Below are 14,796 nucleotides of genomic sequence, written 5' to 3'. Positions count from 1 at the left end.
AACAAGGTTACCTTCATAAGTGGTCTGGTGTCTGATAGGGTAGGATAAGCCCGTGGCAAGACTGGGATGGGAACTGTTGGGTGGGTGGATTGAACAGATCTTGCATCTGGGTCTTCTACAGGGATATGATGCCTGTGGCGATTGGAATAGGGATGGACTAGGATGTTGTGGAAGTTGGGTGGGCGATGGAACACCACCTAAAGGAGAGATGGGAAGGATCTTGGGTAAGGTGTCCTTCATTTCAGGCATGATTATAGATAATGAAAGCCATATTGAAGGATATGGTTATATTGTTGTAGTCAGGTGTGGTATTGGACTACACAGAAGGTGCTCTTTTGCAACTCATTCTCAAGGATGAGGGGAGGATTGAGGGGTGTATGGGGACAAGTGAAGCTGATGGGAGAGAAGGTTTTGGGGTTATGAAGGAATGAGGATAGGTTGTCTGGCGCAGAGTCCAGATCACAAAGGTATCATCAGTGAACCTGAAATAGACCAAGGGTTTGGGGTTTTGGGAGGTAAGAAGGTTTCTCTAGATGGCCCATAAACAGATTCGCATAGAAGAGTGCTATGTGGGTGCCCAGAGCTGCACCACAGACTTGTTTTTTATACCCTTCTTTCAAAGGAGAGGTAGTTATGTGTAAGGATAAAGCTGGTAAAGTGTATGAGTTGTGGGTCTGGAGTCATAAGGACATTGGGAGAGGTAGTGTTCATTAGCAGCAAGACAATGAGCATGAGGCATGTTGGTGTGTAGGGAAGAGGGATCAACAGCGATGAGTAGGAATCCAGGAGATAAAATGGTGGGGATGGTGGGAGAGTCAATGAAGGAGGTGGTTCGTATCTTTAGTGTATTTGTGGGGCAGAGCGGGGGAGCTGTATTTTGGGCAATTGGCTGGGGGAGTTCATCATTTAGGGCTGAAATTCTTTCAGTGGGAGCACAATAACTATTTTCAATGGGGGGCATCCAGCATAGTTGGGTTTTTGGATTGTAAGGAGGATGTGGAAGGTGGGTGTGCAAGGTATCATAGGGATGAGGAAGGAAATGGAATCAGGCAAGAGGTTCTGGGAAGGTCCTAAGGCTTTAAGCAGGGATTTGAGTTTATGGTGGACTTCTGGAATGGGATCACATTGACATAGTTTATAAGTGAAGGAGTCAACCATCACATTTCTTAAATTGAATCCTTTGTATTCCAAACACCATCTGTGTAAATTATCCAGCCTGCTGACATCTCACTGTGCATTGGGGTACCACTATCCAGCCCCTATTATACAATATTCCTCCTCTTCAACCCTTAATAGTAGCCCGACCCAACCTAGCTGACCTTTTTGGCATAGCACATCTACCAGAACTCCCTGCCAACACTCCACTAAATCCAGAGCCTTAATAGTAGCCAGACCCAACTTAGCTGACCTTTTTGGCATAGCACATCTACCAGAACTCCCTGCCAACACTCCACTAAATCCAGAGCCAAAACTATCTCAGAACACGGTTAACCTTTCCCCACAGAAATTTAGCTATGTTGGGCTTGTCAAAGACTTACTTTCCTTCTCCAAATCCCTACAATGGAAACTCTTCTTCTCCGCCAATCACTCCAACTAAAGCCAACCTAATCCCAATATTGAATCCTGTGTCTCCCACATGGTACCACCATCTAACCACGTTACTCCCCCCTCCAACCTAATAACCTCCAGGTCACCTTCCAGGAATTATTTACTGCCATCATGGTCTCACCATCCTTCACCAGAACCCCTCCTAAAAAACCCAGCCTTTTAGCAGAAGAAAGGACTGTTGTACACGGCATCAAAATGGATTCTGACCAAATTATCCTAACTGGAGACAAAGGTTCCAGCACTGTCATTACGAATCACAGTGACTACTTGGTGGAAGGCCTCCTCCACCTAGAAACTGTGTCAAAGTGATCCCATTCCTGAAGTCCAACATAGCTTCCAGTCTCTGCTTAAAGCCATAGGCCCTTCCCAGAATATCTCCCCTGAATCCATTTCCCTTCTCACTCCTACGACATACTGCACACCCACCTTCTACATGCTTCCCAAAATCTACAAACCCAACAATGCTGGATGCCCCCACCCTCCACCCCAACTCCATTGAAAATAATCATTATATTCCCACTGAAAGAATTACAGCCTCATTGACCAACACCTCCAACTAGTTGCCCAAAAATATAATCTCCCACACCAAAGATACCAACCACTTCCTTCTCCGACTCTCCACTACCCCCACCCTTTTACCTCCTGAATTGCTACTTGTCACTGTTGACATCACTTCCCTATACATTGAATCCCCCTCATGCCCATGGTCTTCGGCCACTGTGGCCGAGCGGTTCTAGGCGCTTCAGTCCGGAACCACGCTGCTGTTACGGCCGCAGGCTCGAATCCTGCCTTGGGCATCGATGTGTGTGATGTCCTTAGATTAGTTAGGTTTAAGTAGTTCTAAGTCCTCAGATGTTAAGTCTCATAGTGCTTAGAGCCATTTTGCCCATGGTCCTGCCGTTACGGAACACTACCTCCCCAAACGTCCTGCAGACTCCAAACCCTCTACCTCATTCACAGTTCTAGCTTTATCCTGACATACAACTGCTTCTGGTTTGAAGGGGAGGTATAAAAACAAATCCACAGCACAGCCATGGGCACCCTCATGGCACCTTTTTATGCCACCCTGTTTCTGGGACATCTAAAGGAAAGCTGTCTAGCCTCCCAAAACCCCAAACACTTTGTCTGTTTCAGGTTAACTGATGAGATTGTCATGATCTGAACTCAAGGCCAAGATACGCTATCATCATGTCTTCAAAACATCAACACCTTCTCTCCTATCTGTTTCACATGTCCTCCTCAACCCAGTGTGCCACCTTCAAGGGATGTGGGCCTCCACTCTGATGGCTCCATCCATACCTCTGAAAAATTAAACCCACCAATCTCCAGCAGTACGTATCTTGCCCAGAAAACTGAACATCTCACAAAGGTCTTCACAGACAGGCATTATCTCCTAGACCTAGTTTACAGACAGATTTCCTGTGCCATATTCCAATTTATGGAAGGAGAAAATATAAAAATGCAGTAAATGAAGCAGGCAAAAAGGAATACAAATGTCTCAGAAATGAGATTGACAGGAAGTGCAAAATGGCTAAGCATAGATGTCTAGAGGACAAATTTAAGGATGTAGAGCAATATATCACTAGGGTAAGATAGATACTGCCTACAGGAAATTTAAAGAGACCTTTGGAGAACAGAGAACCACTTCGAATGAATGTCAAGAGTTTGGATGGAGAACCAGTTCTGAGCAAAGAAGGGAAACCAGAAAGGTGGAAGGAGTACATAGAGGGTCTACAGAAGGGTGATGTACTGGAGGGCAATATTATGGAAATAGAGAAGGATGTAGATGAAGATGAAATGGGAGATATGATACTTCGTGATGAGTTTGACAGAGCACTGAAAGACTTGAATCAAAACAAGGCCCCGGGAGTAGACAACATTCCATTAGAACTACTGATAGCCTTGGGGGAGCCAGCCGTGACAAAACTCTACCATCTAGTGAGCGAGATGTATGAGACAGGCAAAATACCTTCAGACTTCAAGAAGAATAGAATAATTCCAATCCCAAAGGAAACAGGTGTTGACAGGTGTGAAAATTACTGAACTATCAGTTTAATTAGTCATGGCTGCAAAATACTGACACAAATTCTTTACAGACAAATGGAAAAACTGGTAGAAACTGACCTTGGGGAAGACCAGTTTGGATTCCATAGAAATGTTGGAACATGGAATGCAATACTGACCCTTTGACTAACCTTAGAAGATAGATCAAGGAAAGGCAAACCTAAGTTTCTAGCATTTGTAGACTTAGAGAAAGCTTTTGACAATGTTGAGTGGAATCCCTCTTTCAAATTGTGAAGAAACACAGGCTATTTACAATTTGTGCAGAACCAGATGGTAGTTATAAGAGTCAAGGGGCATGAAAGGGAAGCAGTGGTCAGGAAGGGAATGAGACAGGGTTGTAGCCTGTCCTTGATCTTATTAAATCTGTATATTGAGCAAGCAGTAAAGGAAACAAAAGAAAATTTTGGAGTAGGAATTAAAATCCACGAGGAAGAAACAGAAACCTTGAGGTTTGTCCATGACATTATAATTCTGTTAGAGACAGCAAATGACGTGGAAGAGCAGCTGAGCAGACTGGACAGTGTCTTGAAAGGGGGATATAAGATGAACATCAACAAAAGCAAAACAAGGATAATGGAATGTAGTCAAATCAGGTGATACTGACGGAATTAGATTAGGAAATGAGAGTCTTAAAGTAGTAGATGCATTTTGCTATTTGGGGAGCAAAATAACTGATGATGGTTGAAGGAGAGAAGATATAAAATGTAAAGTGGCAATGGCAAGGAAAGCGTTTCTGAAGAAGAGAATTTTGTTAACATCGAGTACAGATTTAACTGTAAGGAAGTCTTTTCTGAAAGTGTATGGAGTGCAGCCATGTTGGAGGTGAAACATGGACTATAAATAGTTTCAACAAGAAGAGAATAGAGGCTTTCGAAATGTGGTGCTACAGAAGAATGCTGAAGATTAGATGGATGGATCTTGTAACTAATGAGGAGGTACTGCATTTGTAGAATTGGGGAGAAGAATAATTTGTGGCACAAATAGACTAGAAGAGGGGATCGGTTGGTAGGACATGTTCTGAGTCATCAAGGGATCACCAATTTAGTATTGGAGGGCAGCATGGAGGGTAAAAATCAGAGAGGGAGACCAAGAGATGAATACACTAAGCAGATTCAGAAGGATGTAGGTTGCAGTAGGTACTTTGAGATGAAGCAGCTTGCGCAGGATAGGATAGCATGGAGAGCTGCATCAAACCAGTCTCTGGACTGAAGACCACAACAACAACATTCCCATATATCTCCACTCCTCTCACCATCTCCAAGAACCAAAGGAGTGCCCCCAGTACCAACCCAGACTGGAACAACTGAACCATATCCTTCAACAACGCTTTGATTATCTATAATCAAGCTCTGAAATGAGGAATATCCTACCCAAACTCCCCCCATTGAGTGGTCCATTGTTCATCCAACCTCAAAAACATCCTAGTACATCGCTATGCCCACTCCCAACCTTCATCCCTTACCACAGGCAACATATCCCTGTGGAAAACCGAGATGTAAGACCTGCCCAGTCCACCCACCCAGCTCTTCACCCAGACACCAGGGCACCTATGAAAGCAGCCATGTCATATACCAATTCTGCAGCAATTATTGCACAGCTTTATGTGTTGATATGACTAGCAACCAGCTGTCAACCATGATGAACGGGCACCGCTAAATTGTCGCCAAGAGCCTTGTGGCATAACATGCTTGATTTCAATGGATGCTCCACAAGCCAGCCACCTGGATCCTCCCCTCCACCAGCAGTATTACTGAACTGCACAGAGAGGGATTTATCCTTACCTAAGGTACCCTACCATTCCCACATCTTCCACCCAACATTTGCCATCTGCTCTGTCCTATGACATCCTTTCAATTCATGTCTCCTCACTCTCATTGTGTGCTGTTCTCTGCCAACACATGCACCAGTATTTTCCCCTTTCTGCTCCTCCCCTTTTCCGCTTCCTACGCCTCCCAAACTGCCTTCTGATGCTGCTTCTGGCAGCCTTGTCTTGCCACCTACTTCCTGCATGCTCCATCAGGGGCAGTGCTGACTACTTGCCCCCCCCCCCCCCCCCCCCAACACCTATATCCTGCTCTCTCTTCTCATTCCCCACACCACTTCGGATTGATACCTTCGCACAGCACGACACAATGTATTCTGGCCAAAGCAGCCAATACAGTGTTTTCCTTCCTGAAGCAGGTTTTGGCTGAAAAATCGGTGTGTAACAGTCTTTTTATTGTATCTGTCTGCAATTCAACATGTCATCTTTACAGTGAGTAGCAACTTATGCTTTTCATAATGTTGATGATAAGAGTTAAAAAATCCCAAAAAGAAACTGAGATACTCTGAAGCAACATTGTATAAGTGAAAGCTCTACTGCATGTATGTTATTTGTTGGCAGTGTCAAAAGATTCATTGGGTTGTTCATGGATAAATCAGATTTTTAAATATGAAAAATCAGTGCTACTAGATTGCAGTGATGACAGGAAAACCTGCAGATGAACAAGATATCTTGCACGATTTGCTGAACTCAACATAAGCTAAACATAACTAGTTGTGTAATATTGAGTTCAGGACAAAGAACTAAATATTAGTTGTACAAAAGCAATTACCAGATAGTTTTATTGAATTGATATTAAGGAAATGTAATTCATTTGTCCATTACAAAATAGTTGTTCAACCAGTTCTTGAGTTATGCTCATCAATTTAGTATCCTTATAAGAGACAATTAATATGGCAACCGAATAAGATTCAATGCAGAGTTTTGAGTCTGTCATGGAGATACTACTAGAGAAGCATATTGCTCAAATTCTGAGAGAGGATTTTCCAACAAGAGCTGAACAATGTATTGCACTGAAGTGCCAAAGAAAGTGGTACAGGCATGCGTATTCAAATACAGAGATGTAAACAGGCAGAATACAGCACTGCGGTCGGCAACACCTATATAAGACAACAAGTGCCTGGTACAGTTGTTAGATCAGTTACTGCTGCTACAATGGCAGTTTATCAAGATTTATGTGAGTTTGAATGTGGTGTTATAGTCGGTGCAAGAATGGAGTGACACAGCATCTCTGAGATAGTGATGAAGTGGGGATTTTACCATACAACCATTTCATGATTGTACCAGGAATATCAAGAATCCAGTAAAACATCTAATCTACAACATCACCGTGGCCAGAAAAAGATCCTGCAAGAACAGGACCAAAGACGACTGAAGAGAATCATTCAACATGATAGAAGTGCAGCCTTCCACAAATTGCTGTGGATATCTGGGCCATCAGCAAGTGTCAGCATGCAAACCGTTCAATGAAACATCATCGATATGGGCTTTCGGAGTCAAAGGCCCACTCATGTACCCTTGATGACTGCATGACACAAAGCTTTATGCCTTGCCTGGGCCCATCAACACACACATTGGACTGTTGATGACTGGAAACATGTTGCCTAGCTGGACAAGCTTCATTTCAAATTGTATCAAGAGGATGGACATGTAAAGGTATGGAGTCAACCTCATGAATCCACGGACCCAGCAGGGGACTGTTCAAGCTGGTGGAGGCTCTGTAATGGCATGGGGCATGTGCAGTTTAGGTGATATGGGACCTCTGATATGTCTAGATACAGCTCCAACAGTTGACATGTATCTAAGCACCTTGTGAGATCACCTGCATCCATTCATGTCCATTGTGCATTTGAGTGGACTTGGACAATTCCAGCAGGACAATCTCTTCTGAGTTCAAACACTTCCAGTGGCCACCAAACTCCCCAGACATGAACATTAATGAGCATATCTGCAATGCCTTGCGAGGTGCTGTTTAGAAGCACTCTTATGGATGTATGGACAGCCCTGCAGTATTCATGGTGTAAATTCCCTCCAGCATTACTTCAGACATTAGTTGAGTCCATGCCATGTGTGTTGTGGCAGTTGTGTGTGCTTATGGGGCCCTACACAATATTAGGCAGATGTATCAGTTTCTTTGGCTCTTCAGTGTACTGGTATATCTGCGCATATATCTGGAACAGGTGACCATAATTGTAAACTTACGTAAATTATTTATGATGCTTTCTGACATTCGTTCTTCCCATGCAAAATCTGTAGAAGGAACAGGAATACTGCAGTGAAAGGCAGACTACTCTCTGCCACACATTTTAAGGTGGCTGACCAGGCATAGAAAGAAAAGAAATAATAAATTAATCTAAGCCTAGCTAAGGATTTGGAAGTGATAAAAAATGACTGAACTATGTAGTTTAATACCAACAAAGCAAGATATTTGTTCTGCTTGAAGGTGGTTCTCTTTTCCTTAAAAGCTGATAATTGTCCTGGGTGTTCAGTGTGGCCAATATTTGGAAACAATTTGTGTGTATGTGCTCTAAATACACAAAATTCACTTATATAATTCAGCTTCCACACTGATTTGTTTAGAGTGTTGCATTCAGGGAGTTATCTTTCATGAGCTAGCTTGCATTGCATTTACTGTGTTACAATAAAATGAATTATGCTTTCCTTAGTGTCAGTTTTAAAAAAAATATTTGTGCCTCCACCACAATTTCATATTTTTTTAAATTTTTTAAAAAGGATATCACACAACCTGATTGGTGGCAAGCAAGGTGTTATTGATATTACAACAGGCCCTACACCAGCAATCAGCAAAGGAAAAAGTGGTCATCTTGTTGTGGTAAGTAAGACTGTTATAAAAGAAATTTGAAATTGCTCATACAAAACTAAAATAATTTTTTTAGTTCAAGAATTGTGCATAATGAAACAAGTAGTCATTGTGTTAATGACCAAATATCAAATGAATTCATTTTATTTGGTGAACATACATATTTTCAGGTATTCAGAATGCTTTCCAATGATTCAGTCTACTCTGTTAGCCATAATTGCACTTTGCTTGTGATTCAGTTTTGTATATTCATATTTGCAACTCAACTTGCCGTCATTCTCTCTTGTATGGTGATGTACGTGTTGGTGTTCCACACTTGTCATTCTTTTTCCCCTTAATTTGCCTTGTTTAACTACTTGATAAACTGCAAACATTTTCAAGCTCAGGTATAGATTCTAACCATAATTTCTTGCTTAGGAACTGCATATTAAAACTGAAAAAATTACAGAAAACTAAGAAATTAAGGTGGTAAGACCAGTGTGGGGCGACAGAATCATAAGATAAAGAGTGTACCAAAGAAAGCATTAGGCTGTTACGAACTGAAAGAGAGGAAAGGAATAAGACAGAAAATGGGTGAGTGGACTTGTGAGATGGTGTGGTAAGGCAGCAGGGTAACCTGTAAGCACAGACACAAAGCCCAGTAGAAGCCTCTGGATAACAAAGGAGATCAAGGAGGAGGAAAAATTATAAGAACGAAGTAGGAGAAAGGAAATACATGTGTTTAAAAAATTAGAATGGCAGAAAGTGTAAAATACAAAATCAGCAAAGGCTAGAGGACAAATGAAAAGCTGTAAAAGCATGCAGAGCTATGAAAAGATAGATGTTGCTTATAGGAAAATTAGAGAGACATTTGGAGAAAAGTGAAGCAACTGTACAAATATCAAATAGTAAGCCAGTATTATGGAAAGGAGGGGAGGCTAAGATGTGGAAGAAATACTTACAGGACCTACAGAAGGTAAACAAACTCAAAAACAATATTACAGGAAAAGAAGAGGAAATAAATGAAGATGAGATGGGAGTTGCGATATTACAAGAATAGTTTTGTATAGCTCTAAGAGACTTACCGGTAGGTTAAACAAGGCACCTGGACTGGATATGTGACCTTTGGGAGAATCACCCATGATAAAACTATTCCATCTGGTGTCCAAAATAATATGGAGGCAGGCAAATTACTTTCAGAATTGATAAATAACGTATTAATTCCAATTTCGAAGGCGGCTGATCCTTATATTACCAAAACATCAGTTTAATAAGTCATGTCCGTTAAATAGGAGGGTACTTCAAAAAGTAAGTTGCACATCATTAAGGCAGGCCAAATAATACTTATTGGAAGCTGCACAGAGTAACCCAGTTGCTACTATTTTGCAGCGTAGTCACCAAGTGTTCCTTAGCAGTAAACAGAATATTCTACCAATTGTTCAGTTCCTAGACAATAGTAATCTATTCTTTGGTCTTGGAGCCATTCAAGAACCACTGTGTGAATGTCGCCTTCTTTGGAAAATCTGTGATTGTTGCAAACTTTTCCTCAGTTCTCTTGATGCTGTTATCTGTGGTCATTGTTGAAGGCCTTCCTTCCTGATTAGCTTAACCCATGCCCGTGTAGCTTTGGTCAAATTGTTGGTGCCATTTCACTACATCTAGATGATGTATAGCATTTGGTGCATATACCACTTGAATTTCACAGTGAATCTGTGAGTAATTTAGGTGTTTTGTCCACAAGAACTGTACTGTCCTACATACATCAACTCTGGAGTAAATTTCCAGTTGTTGCGCCATTTACTCCCGCAATGTGATGTGTCTGTTATCTATACTACAGCAGAAAAGAGAAAATGTTTCGGATACCTCTACAAGAAATGTGAAACTTTTACTCTTTTTTGACATTCCACAGCACTTGTTGCACAATGGTCCTAAAGTGGGACAGCATGTGTAACTTACTTTTTGAAGAATGAAGAGATGTGGAAGCTGACCCTGAGGAAGATAATTTTGGGTTATGGAGAAATATAGGAAAGCATGAGATAATACTGACTCTCCAACTTATCTTGGAAGGTAGATTGATGAAAGGCGAATCTAAATTTACAGCATTTGTAGGCTTAGAGAAAACTTTAAGATTGTAAACTGTCCTGCACTCTTTGAAATGGTAAAGGTAACACAGGTAAAATGCTGGAAGCCAGAGGTACTCTACAGTTGATAGAAACCAGCCTACATTTATGACAGTTAAAGGATGTGATAGGAGGGGGGGGGGGGGGGGGGGGAGGAGACTTGAGAAGGGAGTGAGACTGGGTGGTAGCCTACACCCCACATTATGCAATTTATATATCAAGCAAGCAGTAAAAGATAATGAGGAGAAATTTGGAAAAAAAGAATTAAAGTTCAGGAATAATAGGTGAAAATCTTGTGATTTGCCAATGACATTGTAATTTACTGTTGGAAATGGTAAAGGACAAGGAGCAGCAGTTGAAAACATTGGAGTGTCATGGGGGGAGCAAATAAAAGTAAGTTAGAGTAATAGAATGTAGTTGTTAAACTAGGCAGTGGTAAGAAAATTACTTTGAGAAATGATGGATTAGAAGTAACAGAAACCTGTTTGCTATTTGCAGATCAAAATAAAGAGGATATAAAATGAAGACTGACAATAGTAAGAAATGCTTTCATGAAAAACAGAAAGATGTTAACATTGAATATAAGGAAGTCATTTTGAAAATATATGTCTGTACTGTAGCTCGCTATGGAAGTGAAATGGGCAGAATATGCAATATAGACAGAAGAGAATAGAAGCTTTTGATATGTGGCACTATACAAAAATGGTTGAGTTAGGTGGGCAGATCAAATGGCTAATCAAGGGATATTAGATTGAAATGTGTAGAGAAAGCTTTATTCTGCAATTTGACTAAAAGAACATGCCAGTCAGTAGAGAAAATTCTGAGACATCAAGTGATCATCAGTTTGGCACAGGAGGTAAATGGGGGGCATACTACAGTAAACACATTGAACTGGGTGTAGGCAAGCAGAGATGAAGAATCTTGTACAGGATACAAGGTGCGTTCCATAAGTAATGCGACCAAATTCATAAAAAATCATTTATTGAATATATTCATAGAAGGAATCAAAAATTTTCAAAATAGCACCCTCTTGCTTCGATACACTTCTGGAGGAGGTGTTTCCATTCGTGGAAGGCATCCTGGAATGCCTTTTCCGGAATGTCCTTTAGAGCTGATGTAACATGCGCCTGGATGCTTTCAATCGTGTCCCAATGTTTTCCTTTCATTACTCCTTTTAATCGAGAAAACAAAAAAAAGTCAGCAGGAGCCAGGTCAGGACCGTAGGGAGGCTGGGGAACCAATGGGGTCTTGGTGCTGGCCAGGAAGTCGTTGACAACGAAGGCGTGTGACTCGGCGCGCTGTCGTGGTGAACTTTCCACGTGTCCTTGTCCAGAGCGAGTTCCTCCTTTTCAGTCTTTTGAGCACTTCCAAGTAGAAAGCTGAGTTCACTGTAGTCCCAGTAGATACTAATTTGTGGTGGACAATGCCTCTGATGTCAAAGAAGCCAATGAGCATTGTTTTGATCCTGGACTTGCTCATGCGTGCCTTCTTGGGGTGGGGTGATGATGGGGTGTGCCACTCCGAACTCTGCCTTTTTGTCTCAGGATCATACTCAAAATTCCACGACTCATCACCAGTGATAACTGAGTTTGAAAAATGAGTATCATTTTCACACATTTCCAACATTTCTCGGCACCGAAGCACTCGCATGTGCTTGTGTTCGTCGGTCAACACTTTTGGGATGAGTTTGGCAGACACCTTTGTCATGTTCACATCTTCGGTCACAATGCAGAAAACGGTTGTTTTTGATATGTTTAGAGTTTGTGCTATCAATTGAAGGCTCAGCTGTCTGACAAAGTTAAAACAATCACGCACACGCATCACATTTTCAGCGACTCGTGTGGTTGATGGCCGTCCACTGGAAGGTTCAATGGTGATCTCCTCTTGGCCCTCTATGAACGACTTGTGCCTTTGGAAAACTTGTGATTTGGACAAGCAATCAGTCCCAAAGGCATGCTGAAGTAATAGAAATGTTTTGGTGGTGGACTTCCCAAGTTCAACACAAAATTTGATACCATACCGGTGCTCTACAGAATGATCCATTGTGCCGTGTTACATAAACTCAAAACGGGGTTGACAGAAACGCACGTCCTGACTCTATGGCAGCTTGCAGCTGAATGAGACAAAGAGCGTTTTGAAGCTAACACCACCCCCCTCCCCCCTCCCCTTCACTTAGCCCAGCCGGTTACAACATGCTGTGGTGTACCGTTGTGTCAGAAAAAAATTGGTCGCATTACTTATGAAACGCACTCTGTATAATAGTGTGGAGAAGTATGTCAAACCAGTCTTCAGACTGAAGATAACAGCCACCATATTTTCTATTCAATTATTCCGACAGAGTAGTAGTCCACAACTGTAGAAACATAATGTATTTCTGGCCTTTTTTTAAATTGCTGTTTATACAACAGGATTTTTTCAGTAAATCTGCAAAACACACACACACACACACACATGTTTTGTTCACTTGTTGGTTGTGCTACTATATTTCTCGACTTCCAGAAAACCCATGATACATTTCTAGTGAGAAAATATTTACTTAGGATGAGTTGGATAGGATATGTGCTTGATAAAAACCCTTAAAATATACAAAATCCAGTATATTATGGGTTATCACCATTATAAATGGAATTATTATCTGATTTTTCTTACACAAGTAGAATGTGGCTCTTACTATTCATTATTATGTACAACTGGATGGCAGACAATGCGTGGCTCTCTAAGACTGTCTACAGATCATATATTTGTATCCAGCAGGGTCACATTGTTTGCAGTTTGTTAAAAAATACAGTAAGACTTGTGGAAGATCGGCTTTTCGTGCAAAAACTGACAGTTGACACTCAACAAAAATAATGGAATACACATAAGTAGATAAAGAGATCAAACAAAAGTGGAACAATCACGAATCTGGCTGCGGGGAATGCAGATGGCAGACAAATTTAACATAGAAACCCTAAGTAATTGTAGCTCAGCCACAAAGTAAATCTCTTATGAAACCCTCCTGTAATCAATTATGGAGTAATGTTTGACAGTATGGTACCATTGCAGACTGGTTCAGAGGAAGGCAGAGAGAAGATTCAGAAAAGAGCTCTATGCTTGTTACATTTAATCATTGCAAGAATATAACAGAAATGGTGAACAAACGTACACAATTAGTGGTGTTAAGATGCAAGTACTGTAGATTTCAGAGATCTAAGCACTGAAAATAGTGAGAATATGTGTTCTGATGCATGATAAGAAGCATATCCCTTCTTTCAATATCTACCTCACAACATGATCACATGGATAAAATTAGAGAAATCCGTAAGTGGACCGAGAAAATGGTTGAGCAGGGAGGGAATTTCATGTAAAAACTAATCATACATTCACAATTTAGCTGTAACCCTGAACTTTTGTTACAGGTTGCATCTCCATAGAACAACTGCATGGAAGAATGTCCTTTGTACAAAAAATAAGCAGAAACCTGTGATACGTATTTTTAATTGTTATGAACTTTGTGCCATCCAGGAAGTTTTAATAGTGAGGTGCTGCAATAAAGTAGTTATATGTAATTTACAGTTAAGTACTGTTGCATTTTATATTATGTACAGCAATTTATTTATGAATAAGGCAAATGACTGTTTATAAGATTTGTACATTTTTGTTCAAGTATTGTATAAATGTTTTATTTTGAAACTTTTCTTGTCTCTCACTCCAAAAATTTTGTTTTATTGAATTCACTAACCTTAATGAATTGAAAATAAAACTTCATTTTGTTATACATTTGTGCCTCTAATAGACAGTACTAAACATTGGTACCTTGTTATGAACCTAATCAGAAGTTCTATGAGGCAATAAATTATATTCCAGAAACACAAAGTGCTCCTTTCCTTATCCAGTAAAACAAATTTTCCCAACCTAATTATTCCTGTGAATTGACCAGAAATAAATTAAGTCCTAAAATGCACTAAGGTGACCTTCAGAAACGATACCTGTCACATTCAGTAATACATATAAGGTACAGAATATACTGATACATACAGAAAAGACCATCCTATATACAGTGTAAGGTAACCTGCGGTGTCCAGGATGTTTTGAATGGCTATTGTTGGCAGCTAAGGATGGGCAATCTGGATTAAAAATTCAATGACTAAGAATGAATGCACAACCATATCTCCGTTCTGTCACCTATGTTACATTTCCTTCCATTAGGCTTTTTCACATACTGCCTTTGGCACTGGCATGTGAAGTGTCTCACAAGCATGTAACAAAATAATTGCTTAACATGATTGCACATGAACTCTCTATAAACATACTGTGGATTTTTTTAAGACAAATGTGACGAAGAGCTTGCACCGTCACCACAAGTTTGGAATAATTGGCAATTAATCCAAGTAAATGATTTT

The 14,796-nt window shown here is 40.7% G+C and overlaps 1 protein-coding gene across 2 annotated transcripts in view; it reads left to right on the top strand.

Moving 5' to 3' along the window:
- LOC124787289 (unconventional myosin IC) overlaps window positions 1–14,169 on the top strand; it is a 416,281-nt gene extending 402,112 nt beyond the window's left edge. For both annotated transcript variants that reach the window (XM_047254329.1, XM_047254328.1), the window contains 2 exons: window positions 8,228–8,327; window positions 13,813–14,169. In XM_047254329.1, coding sequence (XP_047110285.1) covers window positions 8,228–8,327; window positions 13,813–13,827 — 115 coding nt within the window. In that variant the 3' untranslated portion in view covers window positions 13,828–14,169. The remainder of the gene's footprint in view (window positions 1–8,227; window positions 8,328–13,812) is intronic.
- Window positions 14,170–14,796: the final 627 nt, after the last annotated feature.

This window comes from Schistocerca piceifrons, chromosome 1, assembly GCF_021461385.2.
Source record: "Schistocerca piceifrons isolate TAMUIC-IGC-003096 chromosome 1, iqSchPice1.1, whole genome shotgun sequence".
NCBI classification, from domain to species: Eukaryota; Metazoa; Arthropoda; class Insecta; order Orthoptera; family Acrididae; genus Schistocerca; species Schistocerca piceifrons.
This window is presented reverse-complemented; position numbering and strand designations above follow the sequence as displayed.